Source organism: Gordionus sp. m RMFG-2023, chromosome 3, assembly GCF_954871325.1.
Source record: "Gordionus sp. m RMFG-2023 chromosome 3, tfGorSpeb1-WG-v2, whole genome shotgun sequence".
NCBI lineage: Eukaryota > Metazoa > Nematomorpha > Gordioida > Chordodea > Parachordodidae > Gordionus > Gordionus sp. m RMFG-2023.
In genome coordinates, this window is record NC_088777.1 from 9603355 (window position 1) to 9618742 (window position 15388).

At 25.9% G+C, this 15388-nt stretch overlaps 1 protein-coding gene across 2 annotated transcripts; it reads right to left on the reverse strand.

The window, feature by feature from the left end:
- Window positions 1-4668: 4668 nt before the first annotated feature.
- On the reverse strand, window positions 4669-12829 carry LOC135927314 (uncharacterized). Of its 2 annotated transcripts, XM_065463280.1 has the most exons (7): window positions 12751-12829; window positions 10472-10597; window positions 8305-8397; window positions 7513-7608; window positions 7418-7459; window positions 5962-6119; window positions 4669-4780 (listed from the first exon to the last, which is right to left on the reverse strand). In XM_065463280.1, exons 1-7 carry the CDS (start codon window positions 12791-12793, stop codon window positions 4706-4708), a joined length of 633 nt encoding a protein of 210 aa, XP_065319352.1. In that variant the 5' UTR covers window positions 12794-12829; the 3' UTR covers window positions 4669-4705. The 2 variants fall into 2 exon arrangements, with proteins under 2 accessions (XP_065319352.1, XP_065319353.1); XM_065463281.1 differs by lacking the exons at window positions 10472-10597; window positions 12751-12829 and adding an exon at window positions 9528-9645.
- Between the last annotated feature and the right edge of the window lie 2559 nt (window positions 12830-15388).

Consider the following 15388-nt stretch of genomic DNA (forward strand, 5'->3'; position numbering starts at 1 on the left):
ATATTGTATAATAAAGCTTAATATTTTTTTTAAAGAGTTTGTTAATAATAATAAAAGAAAGTCATTTCTTACATATTACAGATAAGATGTTAGAAAAAAATATATCCATAGATACAATATCTTCACTTACATATAATCACTAGTCACTATAGTTGGGTAAGTACCAGAGTTGTTAAGATACTTTTTAAATAGATCTAGATACAGATACATAGTCTCAAAAGTTATCTAGATACAGATACAGCGTCTAAAAAGTTATCAAGATACAGATACAATTTTAAATGTATCTGTATACAGATACATTTTTTATTATGCTCTTATAGGTTTGCATAAACCTAAATTAATATTATATTGTGAAAATTCATGAAATGAGCTAAAAAATTTATTGACGCGATATTACATTTATCAGAATATAACTAAAATAATGATTTTAATATAATATATGATTAAATAATTATAAATAATTATTAGATTTCAGTAATAAAACATTTTTCAAAAAATTTTTGATCATTTAGGCATCCTCGTTTATCTGTAAAGACATTTTTAGCAACACTAAATAGTCTTTCCACAGGGGCGCTTGAAGGAATTGTAGTGTATTTAATAAATAACAATTTTATATCAGGGTATTCTTTAAAAATGCTAAAATCTCTACATTCATTTTTGAAAAAATTATTTAAAATTTGTTGATTATCAAAATTTAAATCATTATTAGAAATTATATCTGCTGTAGGGTACTGAAAAAAATCTGAAATTAAATTATTTGTTTTTTTTGGCAGGTTATTTGCTTGCAGTCAGTTGATGACTTTGATAATTCACAACTAATCTTTGTATTAATTGTTTTCTTTTATTAAGATTTTCTTCCATTTGCAACCATGTCCAATCAAGTTTAAAAAAAGGGTGGAGCATGGTTGCTATAATATTATCATCTTCAAATAAGGTCACAATAAACCTAGAATTATTAAATATTTTAATTTATTATATTAATTTACCTATCTATAATCCCTTTAAGTAAGGCATCTAAGAGTGGTAAACAGAATCTCAGGTTCATTTCTTTAAAATTCTTTAATTTGATAATAAGTTGTGAAATAGTTGCACAGTAATAAGCTGTGTACATATACTTATCTCCCTGCAAAATATCAAGGGAATTAGCTATTGGCTTCATTAGCTAAGTTAAAATAATGCTATATATATAAATATTATTTATAACTTACTAAACATATTCATGAATAAAATCACATTCATTAGGTAAAAACCTGAGTAGTTTTATTCCATCACATATCTTGTCTACTTTGTCAGATTTATCTTTTATAATTTCTGACATTAATTGTAAGGCATTATAGGTGGAGTTCCATCTAGTTATATTAGGACATATAAAATAACGACAATTATATTCCTTAATAATCTCAGATGAAATAGGAGACTTAATTTGCCTATTCCATATATTTTGGCATTTAAGTAGTGTTGTGCTATATATCTAATGAAGAAAATATTACTTATTTAATTAAAATTAGTTTTACCCTCTGATATTGTTTACACTGCATGGCTCTATTGGCATCCACAGTGGCTATAAGATTTAATGTGTGACTGGCACAACATTGGTGATGAGGTAAACTAAATGATTCTGATAATTCAGAATCCTGTGCAGTATTATAAAGATTTGATATAGAAATTGGTACAACTGCTTCATCTTCCAGATCATCAATTGATTCACTTGTATTATTTTCAATTGGCTTGAAAACTCTTTTGTAAATTAAGTAATCAATCATATATTATGTTTTTATTTATTTATAATAAAATAAACCTAAAACATTTTTAAAAATTTTTGGCATTATCTGTAATGGTCTTTGAAATTTTATTTTGAATGCAATAATCATAGCTATATCTTGTAAATTTTTTGCTATTTTTTATCATATGTATGACTACCAGTCATTCTTTTACAAGCCAACGCTACATTTTTTCTTTCCAAACTTATTGGATTTATATAATGAGCGGTTACTCCTATATATGAACTAGAAATTAAAATTTATTAAAATTGATGAATTAATTATTCTTAATTAATTATTATACAAATTGAAATGTTAACTATACCGGCGATAGGCACTCCAACAATCTGCTGTTGTGCATATTAATGATAGTTCTATAAGACTTTTAATTATTTCTTTCTTTTCATTTTCCCATCTTTGGGAAATTCTACCAACAACTGTCTGTCGGCAAATTATATTTTTATGTGGAGCCAAAGTGTTGATCCATTTTTTAAAGTTTCAACAATTGAAAATGGCTGCATGCCATCTATAATAAAAGCAATAATTAAATCATCTAAAGTGCCTTGAGTTAAAGTCAAAGGTCTTTTAGCAAAAATATTGATGGAGGATGAGCCTTGTCCAGTATTTTCTTTGGTAGTTTTATTTTCCTTCCCCTTTTTTATTTTTGTTAACAAGGTTGGATGTTTTCTCTTAAAATTAAAATTAGAATTTTAAATATATAATATCTATACCCTTATGTGCTTCAAGATATTGCACGTTGAAGTCTTACTGACGGATATTTTTGTATTTTTAGGTAGACACGGCAAACATTTTACCATCAGAGAATTGTTTTTCTTTGTTTTGAGATATTATTTTAAAATATTCTCTATAAATTGGCCATGGTAAATCAAAGAACTTGTTGTTGCTTCCTCTTCTTCATCGATATAGATCTAAATAAATATATAAACTTAAAAATTTAGTTATAAAATAAAATTTACCATTTCCATATTGTAATATTAAAATTTGTATAGTTTTATTGATAAACTCGGACATAATATTTAAATAATGAATATTTATATATATTTTATATATAAGTTTTAATATTTTATGTATATATAATTCTTTATTATAATATTAATAAATATTAATATATAATATATATATATATTTATTTATTTCATAAGCTCATATGAAAAAATAAATTTTACAGTCAAATATTTTATTTATAATAAAAAAAGGGGTATATAAAATGTATCTGAAAAAGTATCTAAAAACGATTTTCAGATACCTCTAAAATAATATCTGGAAATACGAATATCTTTCTAAAATCTATCTAGATACAGATACTACATTTTTTATATCTAGATACAGTATCTAGATACTTGTATCTAGATACTTTAACAACTCTGGTAATTACTATATTTTTAGCTGTATTTGCCAATATTAGCCGGCTAAAAAAATATGATAAACTGAGTTTTTTTAGCAGAAACTATCACTTTGTCCTCTGGGGTTTTCTTAAATTTAAACGCCTTCATGTTAGCGGATTTTCTCAGCACGCATCCGTGGGTTGAGCTGACCTAACCGACATTTAGCCATTAACCAGCTATACTAGTCGTCACTAATCAGTATAAGGCTCATATTGATAATGTTTCAGGCAAATATTGTTATCTTATTAATTCTTTTATTTTCTCCTGTATCACACTTTAATATAAAATATTTTTATTTTGATTATCCTTCTGGATACCCTTACAGAATCCGTGAAAATAGAAAAGAATACTAAATTGATAGTTTAGGCTGGGAAAAAAATCCCCTTCTTTGTTAATAAGAAAATTAAAAAAATTTAACCTTTTTTAACAAAAAATTTCTAGCATTGTTTTAAGCAATTTTTTTGATTGTTAATCATTTTCAAAACATTTTATAAATAGTTATTTGATAAGAAAATTATTTTGGATTAAGAAGAATTATTTGTACCTATGCCTATAAACCCCCCCCCCCCCCCACAACTAATTTTTTGTATATCAATGCCAAAGACATTAGCATTAGCCTGTTCATAATATCTCTCAAAGGCACCACTTTTAAAATCGAAGAAACAGTAAATTAAATAAGATTATTTTTTTAGCGTCGCAAAAACAAAGCAGAAAATCGTTTAATAAGTAAGTTATAATATATTCTAGCTAAATAAATATGAGTTTATAGAACTTACTAGTGATGCAATATCATCCTATTAGATCCAAATTTTAAATACGGCCTAACTCAATATTTCAGCTAGAAAAATATTGCCTAAACTTCGAGAAATGGATGTCCAAACCTTTGTGCCATCTTTGAGCGTAATCTTCAGGCTTATGTAATATTTGGATAAAATATATAGCCATTTTTAAAAATTGGCTCAGATGGAGCTATTTTTCTAACCGTTTTTTTGGGCAATTTGCAAAACTCTTTTATGATTGTGATTTAATGTTTAGTTCCCGAAATCTTATAATTGGCAATGTTTTATTGGCGTTTTCATCTCTTAAAGTTATAAATAAGCTCTAAATATACTCTTCCTACGGCGAAAGTAATAATTCTGTAAAAGTTTTTTGAGTGATTAATAAGTTTCAATTTTCTTTGGTAAAAAAAAATTGGATTTGAGTTTTTTTATACTTAACTTAATTACCCTTACCAGAATTTTCGCTTAAAAAAAAGCAAATAAATTGATGCTTTTATTCTTTATGATTTTAGATTAAGATGAAAGATAATTTGGCATATTTTATGAAAATATAATCATTTTGGGATTAACATAGTTTGTATTAAATGGGCGCATATATAAATATAACAATTTAATTGAGCCAAAATTTTTAAAAATATCAAGTAATTAAATATTGTTTGTTATATGCGAAATAAATCGTAAATTGCGTTATAAATCCAGAAATAGTAAAAATTAAATTTTATTTTACCATTTTTATTATATAATAAAATTTAAATATGATTTAATTTTTTTCTGATTTTCCACCCGAGTAGATCCTGGTAGTCAAGAAGGCTACGCTGGGTTGTTTGGTATAGACCTTTAAAATAAATGATATAAAAAAAAATTATACATTTTATTTTTTAATTATTGTTAAAGTTTTCACTTTTAAAAATATTGATTTGATATTAGTTTGACGCATGCCTATCAAAAAAAAAAATTAAATTTGAAGAAAAATGATAAAACCCGTGTCAACGCTCAGATTATTTTTGGTTCCCTTTCTAAATCGCTAAAAATCAAATATTTCACTTATATCTACTAGGAAATTTTTCAAGTAAATTTGATATTAATATTAATAGATGATAGAGAAGTAAGCACTTGTATTTTAATTGAGTTTTCTCCCAATTTAGTTTCTTTTGTTTTAAAGATTTTAGAACCTACCCCTTATAATATTTATTTCTGTTTATCCTAGGCCATTTAACCTTTGAGGTATAAACACCCTATTCTGGTTTGTTTTAAAATTTGACATTAATAAATTTTGTTATCGGTACAAATAAAACAAAAACGTGGTAAAACCATAATAGCCTCTTCTTTTTAGGGCTGTTTAGAAGAAGCTATATCGACGGCTGTTTATAAATAATCCAAACGTTGTGACACTGCCGAAACTATTAAATATATTTATTTTAAATCTATTTTAAAAATGCTCACATAGTATAGTGTTGGTAAACAGCTCGATTTGAGCCGATTTTTAAAAAGGGCTAACTTAATATTTCAGCCAGAAAAATATTGCCTAAGCCTCGAAATTTCGATAATAGGTGTTCAAACCTTTGTGTTATCTATGAGTAAAATCTTAAGGATTGCGCAATATTCTTTCTGGGTAAGATATTGAGTTAGCCGTTTTTAAAAAAATTAGGTCATAACGAGTCGATTAACAAATAGGCACACACAATAATAAGGTGTTTGGATGAGCTAATTTTTTAAAACCAATTCCCTCTCCCCTTTTCGTGTCATCTTATTAAGCTAAGTAATGTTGTAATATATCACTTTAAAGCCCCTCAAATCAGGGTTAGGTCTTGGTCTTGGGTTTAAAAAGATAAGCACCAGACCGAGAATTTTTTTTAAAAAAAGTTCGAACTTAGACTTTACGAAATATAGAAACTTATTCAAATAAAAAGAAGAACAATTAGTGATATTTTATTTAGCTTTTTTTTAGGAAAGTTTAATTAATTTTTTTAAATTAAATATGATGGCGTAGGAGGTGATAGGGGTAAAAATTCTAACATTAAATTGGATGGAATTCTCCGAAGCGCGTTGGCTCGCGTCTATATCGATTACGTATCTGTCATAATCGCAGCACATAATATTTTTACTGTCATCGGCCAAAGACATTTTTACGTCCGAGTTTAAACCCGCGAGATTGTAACGAGGCTTAATCAAAGCTGTAAAAAATATATGTATATTTAAATATTTAAATCTAATGATATAGCTATACTCCCCTGGAATAAATTTTTTTAAAAAAAAGTATGATAACAAAACTGATTAATTCGGTCTGAAAATAATAAGGTGTTAACAGTGAAAAGGTAGGTCAAAAACGAATACTAATCAAATGGTAAATTATTCCCAACTCGATTCTTTCGAACGATTTGAATGACCTACTATTCATAATTACACCAGTTGAATAAAAACAGCAATTATTATACGAATAGTAATTGTTTGGTTTGTTTAAACGAAGCGAATTCTAACAAATGTTTACGTTTTTGAGTAGGCCTACGATATTTTGAATCGATTTTTTTAAAACAGTTCATAATTAAGATTTTAGCCAAAATAATATTATGTGTAAGACTCAATTAATCTGGCGAATAGAGGTCCGAACATTTCTGCTACCTATGTGAGCAAAATCTCCAGGCTTACATAATATTATTTTGGGTAAAATCTTAATCTGGCCGTTTCTAATAATCGATTCCAATTGGGCTATTTAACAACACTAGCCTACGAATAGGGAACTCGTTCGTTATTTTTTTGGTTTCAGAGTTTGAAAATTGTTTTTTTGTTTTATAAAAATTGTGATTTTCATCATGAAAGATTTGTATTTATACATTTAAATCACCACGAAATAATATTTGAAATTTTAGGTGAGCAGAAATCCTTGTTTGAGCAATTCCCCCAAAAAAGCGTTTCAAACAAACTCTACTCTTTTTTTTGTTTCTTCTCAAAAGTCGATTCATGCAGAAAAAAATTTCACTTGCGATTTTATTGTATAAGCCATGTTTCAAAGACTCATTTAACAAAGCTTTCATTTCATAACTTTTAACAGAATTTTAATTTTTTTTTTTGAACATCTCGTTTTTCTTCTTCTTCTCCTTTAAATTTTATCCACAGAATTAAGGTTATTATTGTTTAGTGTTGTTAAACGGCCCGATTAAAATTTTAGCCTAATTATTACGGAAGCTTGGAGATTTTTTGCTCGTAGATGGCAGAATGGTTTAAACCTCTATTTGCCAAATCCCGAGCCTTACATAATATTATTTTGACTAAAATCCTAATCAGGCCGTTTTTTAAAATTCGACCCAAATCGCGCCTTGTAACAACGCTATATTTGTTAAAATAATATAATACATATATCTTGGTAAAGTAAACGAATATAATGTTAAAAAAATTTTTTAATTTTTTTTTTTGCAAAATAACCTAACTTTTTGCATTGATTATATTTTCACCAAAAAATAAATAAAATATTTACCCTTATCTGAAGCATTATCTTCTCCTGCGCTCGGAATTGCCGCTAAATAAATTAAAATAAAATAAGAAAAAAATTAAAATTAAATCTTTTTATACCGCTTCTTTTTTCCCGAACCAAGTTATCTTCGATTAAGGAAACAGATTTTTTAATCAACGCCTCGCTATCTATTCGCTCCTCGCCATCAGACAATTCTAGAAGAAGGGGAAGAAAAAAAAATCGACCTTTAGAATTCAACGCATATTTTTCGAGAATGGCATTTATTCATATCATAATATATTAGCTCACTGAAATATGAAATCCTCACATTTTTTAAAAAATAATTTATGTAATTGGATTTATTTTTTAAAAAAAATAAGTACATTTATTTATATTTTTTTTAGTGTCGTTTAACAGATCGATTTGAGCCGTTTTTCTTAAAAATGGACTAACTCGCTATTTTATCCAGAATATAACGCTAGCCATGAAAGATTTTGATCATAGTTGGAAGGTTTAGGATTGTACATCTATTAGGAAAATCCTGAGATATATTGAGCTAGACGTTTTCGAAAATCGGCTGAAATCGAGTAGTCTAACAAAACTAAATTTAAAAAAAAATACTAATGCGGATGGTTAATATATTCCGTAGACCTGCAGAGGTATCATTTGCAAGGCCCGGCCCGTATTTTTTTTCAAAAAATTTTGTTCTTAAGGCCAGTGCAGGTTTCTGATATATTCTCAATAAATGATATGAAAGTAATGAAAAAAATAATTGATATAAGTTCAATCACTCATAACATTTCCTCAGTTTATAATGCTATGGAAAGATCATGAAGTATTTTTATTTTAATTGTAATTTAAAAAAAAGAAAGAAATGGAATTAAGAATTTAATAAAGTAATGCTCTATTACCCACTAATAAAGGTTGATCTCTTTTCATATCCATGGTGATTGTTAATTTGCATCCAGAAACTTTGAATAAGCTGTCGCTGTTGTTTTTAAATTCTAAATGTATTATAATAATACAATATTTTTTTTAAAAAATAACATGCGAAGTTGACTATCCTTCCTCCCCCCAAAAATAAACATTTTTGATAATTAAAAAAAACTATCGAATGTTTTTTAAGGGGGTAGCTAAAGCCTATAATTAGTTATATTTCGTTTTGTAACGAGATTCACAATCTAAAGACTGTTGAAATTATGGTATATAATCAATGGCAATTTAAAAAGTCATTAATTCTTGAAGTTATAAGGTAGTCTTACCCCTCATTCACAATTAGCGTGAATTCTTGGCGAGCTATACAAAAATAGACCCTCCATTTACAGTTGGCGCGAATTCGCGGTAGTGAATTCTTTTTTTATAGCAAAAAAGATAGGTGGGTGCAAATGACAACAAACAATTTATATAATGTAATCACGATATCATATGCAGAGTTTCCCATCTTAAAAAAAAATGAAAAGTCCTAATCAAAAAAGAAAAAAGATCCGACCAAAATAGGAAAAGTGTTGATCAAAAAAGGAAAGGTTCCAAAGGTTAAAAAAAAATTTCAATATAAAAAAAAAAATTTTAATCAAAAAAGGAAAATTCACATTCAAAAAAGGAAAATTCATCATTCAAAAAGGAAAATCGTTTAAAAATTGTTTCTTTTTTTCATAATAATTATTTATTTCCCTTTAATTTTTCTTCACATTTCTATTTATATGTTATTTTTAACAATTCTATTTCAATTTTTGTATCCTACATAATAATTCTTTGACCTTTTATGATTTTTCAACCCTATATTTTTATTTTTTAAATTTCACTTAATTTTTATTTATGTTTGGCAATCAAATTTTTTTTTTTTATGGCTTTTGACATGTTAAAAAAAATGATAGTTTTATAAATATAGCATCATGCTTTAAAATAATCTATAAAACTGTGACAAATATAAAATACTCCCATCTCAAAAATGGAATAAAATATAATGTACCCAAAAAAGGCTCACGCGCACACAAGAAATTAAATCAGAAACAGGAAGAATATATATTAAATTGTATAAATTTGAATTGCATATTATCCTTAAAAAAGTAGTGTGAAATGATTAAATAGAGATATTATGATGCAGAAATATCAAAATATATGGTATCAAGGTTACTATCTGAATTTAGGTATAGTTTTAAAAGACGTTCAGTTGGAGAAAATACCGAGTCAAACATTGTGATTCGGAAAGAATACGCAGATTGATTTGTGTATGTATCCTATATGAAAGAAAAATTTATTTTCATCGATGAGAAGCGGCTTTTCAATATCAATGAGACGGTTATATCAATATTCATGAATAATTAAAAATTATATTAAAAATTGTCCAAGGGATAAAGACAATATCCTAATTGTTGCTCACAAAAGATTGCGGGAATATTCAGATTTAACTTTTTTGATGGCCTCTGTAACACTATATACTTTAGCCGCGTTGTAAATAAAATGCTAAATTATTTTGAAGAAAGTAATATAATGAATATGATTTTTGTGATGTTCTATTTCATCACAACCAAACAATTAGAGAATCATTAGAAAGGAGAGAGCGTAAAATATTTACCACCATGCAACCCTTATCTTATAATTCCATTGAAAATATGTTTTTAAAATGGAAAATTTCGTCAGAAATCAAAATCCTAATACACGGGGAGGAATCAATCGTAGAGTAGAGCATGGAGGGAATATCTGAGGTGAATGCAAAGAATTATTTTAAAAATATGTAGTTCCAAAGTAGAAAAGGAGAAAGTTTCTCATTATATATATATATATATGTAATTGTATTGATATGCAAAATATACTAATTTTAAAAAAATTTGATTGCCAAAGAGAATTAAAAGATAAATCAAATTTAAAAAATAAATCAAAATTATTATGCATGCAAAAAAAGGAAAAAGAATTGTTGACATAAAAATAGAGAAGTAAATAAAAATAACAGGGTAAATAAATTAATTTTAAAAAAAAAAGAAAAAAAAATAGAAGAATACGAACGAAAATAAAGAAACAATAGAAAGGGCAAAAATAGAAAGAATTACTATAAAATGAATGTAATAAAAAAAAATGAACCGTGGAATACTAGTGTTTCATGGCCTGCTGACAATCCTTTAAAGGGGTATCTTTGACCTCCCAAAGTGTCATCAAATTGGAATTCACATGTTCCAACCATGAGCATTTCTGATTTAGAAGCTATAACTTTTTGTAAAAATATTGTATAAATATAAGATCAAAAGATGGGGGAAAAATATTTGATAAATTACTAAGGCCTCTAACCGCTACTCACAGTATTTCCCAAGATTGAAATTTGAAAGTGTAAAGAATACGAAAGAAAAAAGTCTTATACCATTTTATTTTACGATATTCAATTATAATAAATAAAAGTGCTGCAAAGTAACGTAGATGAACGCAACGCCGTTACTAGAAAAAGGAACTCCATTCGTTATTTTTTCAAAAGGTAATGAGTAATGCGTTTTTTTTTGAATTAACGGTAATACTTAAATTTTTTTTATTTTATTTTATCATATTATGCTTTTTTTTAAAGAAAAACAATTTCATAAATAATTTAAGCCTACTTTTTATAAGAGATCAACCGCCAAAGTTCTTCGTTTTTATTTTATTTACTGCATTTTTGTTATTAAATTTTAATACAGTTAAGATTGTTAATCTAATTAATATTGAGTTAATCAAGATTTGTTAAATTTTATCCAGGATGTGAACCCGAAACCATTTCAAAAGTTGAGGGTTCAAGGTATTGAAAAAAAATCTTTTAAAAAATTCCTTAAAATAATAAATTATATAAAAATATTCATGAAAAATTAATAAAAAGTGTTTTTTACATATAATCCTTTTTCATTTTCTTCGCATATTTCAAAATTTTCACTTTTTTACATCTGGCCCTAATTCAAATTCATGGAAGTAAAAATATGAATTCAGATTCTCTGACAAAAATATTTTAAAAAATTGTGATCTGAATGAAGATTCTCGTGAAGATTAAATAAGTATTTTTGAAAATAAAGATCATTATTAATTATTTGTAATAAATTCCCCAATTGATACAACCTTCCAATTCTCTGCTCCATTTGAACGTATGTTTAGCAGGGAAAAAATAAATAAAAATATAATATGTAGTTTTTTTAAAGTAACGAGTAACGCATTTCTTTTTTAAAGTAACGTTTGCAGAATTAATAAATACCATTAAATTTCATATAAATCTAATTTTTTAAAATTTACTTGTTTAAATAATTTAGGGTAGTTGATTTTACTTTTAATCGAAGAAATTATACTCTTGCAAAAATATAGATTAACAAAAATTCTATGTTATAACTTAAGGCAAATTTATTATTTCATATATATATATATTAAAAATGACAGATATTTTCTACTACAAAAAAAATAAATCATTTTTCTTTCGATATTTTATTCAATAAAATTATTTTATCTCAATGCTATTCTGTTTCTTTCTAGATTCGTGAAATTGGCAATAAATGATGATATAGCTCTGACGAGAACACAGTTAAGTGACATTGTTTATTGTAAAATCCACCAAATCTATGAACAATCAATATATAAGTGTTAGTAGACACAAATATTTTCTTTATAGATTTTACGATTAAATCTTAAAGTTAAAACTTAAATGCATTCATCCTATTGAAATTAGAACCCTAAAAAATCGTTGTTTTCCTTTTATTTGACCCGTGTCCTGTTATAAAAAAAATACTTCAACAGGACTGAATTACAGAAGATAATTTGCCGAAAAAACCCAGCAATAATTTTCTTTTTAGAGAAAAATCTTTTTAATCTACATTTTTATAATTCCTTGAAGATCATTTTTTTTTATCTAATTAATTAGTAATTTGCCTAATCTCCTTGGTATAAATTGCTATGGAGATAATGGCGATTTAATTGATTTGAAATGAAATCACGAATTTAAATTTCCTCCAAGGAAAATTAAAATTTCAAAATTTAGGTAATAAATTAAAAACGGTCAGTTACGGTTCATTAAATTATAACGGTTCGTTCTGGTTTCGCGGTTCCGTTTTCGGTTTGAAGCCCTGACAGGATTAATTTTATAATGGAATAGAGAAATGTATCTTAAATAATATTTTGCTTTATAATTTCTCGGGCTGATTTTTTCTTAATAGTTTTGAAAATTGTTTTTACTATTTTATTACAGGTCTAGTATAATTTATTAGTAAAGGGTGATATTTTATTGAGAATTTTCGTAGACCAATGGCTAGAGGCAGGATACCAATTTAAATAAGGAACGATTACCTCATTATTTAAACTATATTATAAATTTGATAAATGTTAATATTCTATTTTAATTAGAGAAGAAATTTTTTTTTTACTTGTGATTAGTGCCACAATGGCTAGGAATAATATCTTGACCATTTTTCCTTTTTTTTCAAATATGAAGGGTAGAAGATAAAACTATAATTTTAAAATTAAAAATAAAAAATGAAATAAAATCTCGTTATAATATTCTAACTAAATTGGATAGTTTAATATTATATCAAATGCTATAGATAGATATATTACAAGCACAAATATTTGCAAAGTCGAGAAAAAAAAGGAATTTATTCCAATATTAAATTTTTTTTTAATTTAAAAATCCTAGATTATTCAAGGATTTTATTTTTCTAAATAAAATTAGATAATAATATACTATACAAATATTTCTGTGCAAATAAAATTTAATTATTTGAAGAAAAATAAAATCAAAGAATAATAATTACCATACCTTTGTCCTCTGAAATGAGTATTGATCAAAATTAATTAAAAAAATTCAGGCAATTATATATCTCAGAGACTAATCCTAACCTCAGGCCATAAAAGTTTCATAATAAAAAAATCCTGGCCGAGCTTAAAAAAAATAATACCATGATTCATCATTTAACATTCCTTCTCTTATCATTGCTAGAAACCATTTATAAAATATATACTGAAAATTAATTATTTTTTTAAAAAAAAGGCCAAACCAAAAAAGTAAAAAATATAGATCACAGATTAAATGGTGCTGGGGAGGGGAATGGTTTGGGATTAGAGCACGGAACATATAGGCGTATCCAGGATTGGGCGGGAGGTGCACTATCAGGGTTAAAAATATTTGTAAAACAATGGGTGGGAAATAAGTCAGTGAATTTTAAATATTTTTAAGGCGAAATGAGCAGAAGACTTCTATTTATTAAATAATCCTTTTTTTTTAATTTCATAATATTTCATATTTTAAAATTTAAATACAAATACATTAAAATAAAATAAACAAAGAGCCAAACCAACCATTGAGATTCGGGTTAAAACCCACCCATTCGAGAATTCTAGGTATGATACAGACAAATTTATTTCATATAATTTAAAAAATTAAAAGCGACTAAATAATATTTTAGCTGACCGCGGCACAATATTATAAGATCCTCAATTTCTATTAAAAATATAAGAAATAATCGTGGATTCAAAATGCAAATATTTTTTTAAATAACTATTTTAGGGAGTAGTTAAGTAATGTATTAAATAAATTCACCTATGAATTAATTTTCTCTGCCTTGTGCTTTTTTTGCTCTCTAATAGCAGTTTCGATTTTCATTTAAGCGACATAAAAAATTATTTATCTTTAATATTATTATTTCTTCTAGCTTCTTATAAGTTTCAGGGGGGGGGGCTAGATTATCGACTTACGAAATCTTGCTACTTCATCAGCAGTTCAATATCATTCGGATGTGGAATGTATTCCAATGTCGACAGGTGTGTGTTATGAATTTGGTAATTAAGCGAATATCATTTTGAAAAAAATAAATTGATTAAAATTCTAATAAATAAATGGTGCATCTAGAGATAGTTATATAAATGAATTATTATTATTGAACTGATATATATATAATGAGTGTATTCTAATATTGACAGGTGTATGTTATGAATTTGGTAATTAAGCGAAAATCATTTTGAAAAAATAAATAAATTGATTAGGTGTATGTTATGAATTTGGTAATTAAGCGAAAATCATTTTGAAAAAAAAAATAAATTGATTAAAATTCTAATAAATAGATGTTGCATTTCTAGAGATAGTTATATGAATGGATTATTATTATTAAATTGATATATATATATATATATAATGAAAATATGCTTTCTAAAATTAAATATACGAATCTTAAAATAAGATTTTTATATTACAATATTACTAATTAATAAAATAAAAAATAAAATTAAATTAAATTAAATTAAAACGTAGATAAATAAAAAAAAAGGAATCCCTATAAAGTTAGAGCGAATTTATAATATTCATCAAATATATGTACAGTGTTGTGCAGATTTAATTTAAAATATTTCCATATTTTAACAATTTCTTGCAAGCAAATAATTTTATTTTCAAATAAATTGAAAAATATGGATATGTTTTAAATTAAATCTGCAAAACACTGTATAAAGTTGTTTTTTTAAAAAAATTGTTCGACCTTCGTAATAAACTATCAATATTTGTTTTAATATATTTGAATCATTTTTATAAGAAAGGTCAGAAATAAATTTCTGAAAATCGATTAAATTAAGTTTCCTAAAACACTTTAATTAAAATTTTTAGAGATATTTACACAAGAGGTCATTCATTTATTCTAGTGAACTTAAAATAGAAAGTGAAAATTTGTTGAGTTTTCAGCCTTGCTTCCAGCAATGTGTTTGTTCTTAAAATCAAGATATCCGCCATTTACTACTATGATATTATTACCTAAAATAAATATAATGGAAATTTAATAATTCATAATTTTACGTACATTATAAAGCGCCCTTGGTTAATCGGAAAGCAGGCTGCAAAGATATAGGCCTCTTCGATGAATTTTGAGCCTGATTCAGCCAAGACCTTAAAATAGGACTCTAATTCATAGCTAAAAAATCCAATATATTTTTTTTCAAGACTCTAACAGAGATCTGGTTGATAGAGGCTTGTAAAAAAAAATCAAAATTGGCTTGATTATGCTTTGAATAATATGATTA

Bases quoted from the DNA above. Each gene is read 5' to 3' on its own strand.
- LOC135927314 (XM_065463280.1), bottom strand. From the start codon at position 12,793: ATGGTCAAGATATTATTCCTAGCCATTGTGGCACTAATCACAA. The intron at 8,398-10,471 runs GTTCATTTTTTT...TAATACATTTAG, and splicing joins TGAAACACTAGTATTCCACG to AATTTAAAAACAACAGCGAC. The intron at 7,460-7,512 runs GTATAAAAAGAT...TAATTTATTTAG, and splicing joins GGTTCGGGAAAAAAGAAGCG to CGGCAATTCCGAGCGCAGGA.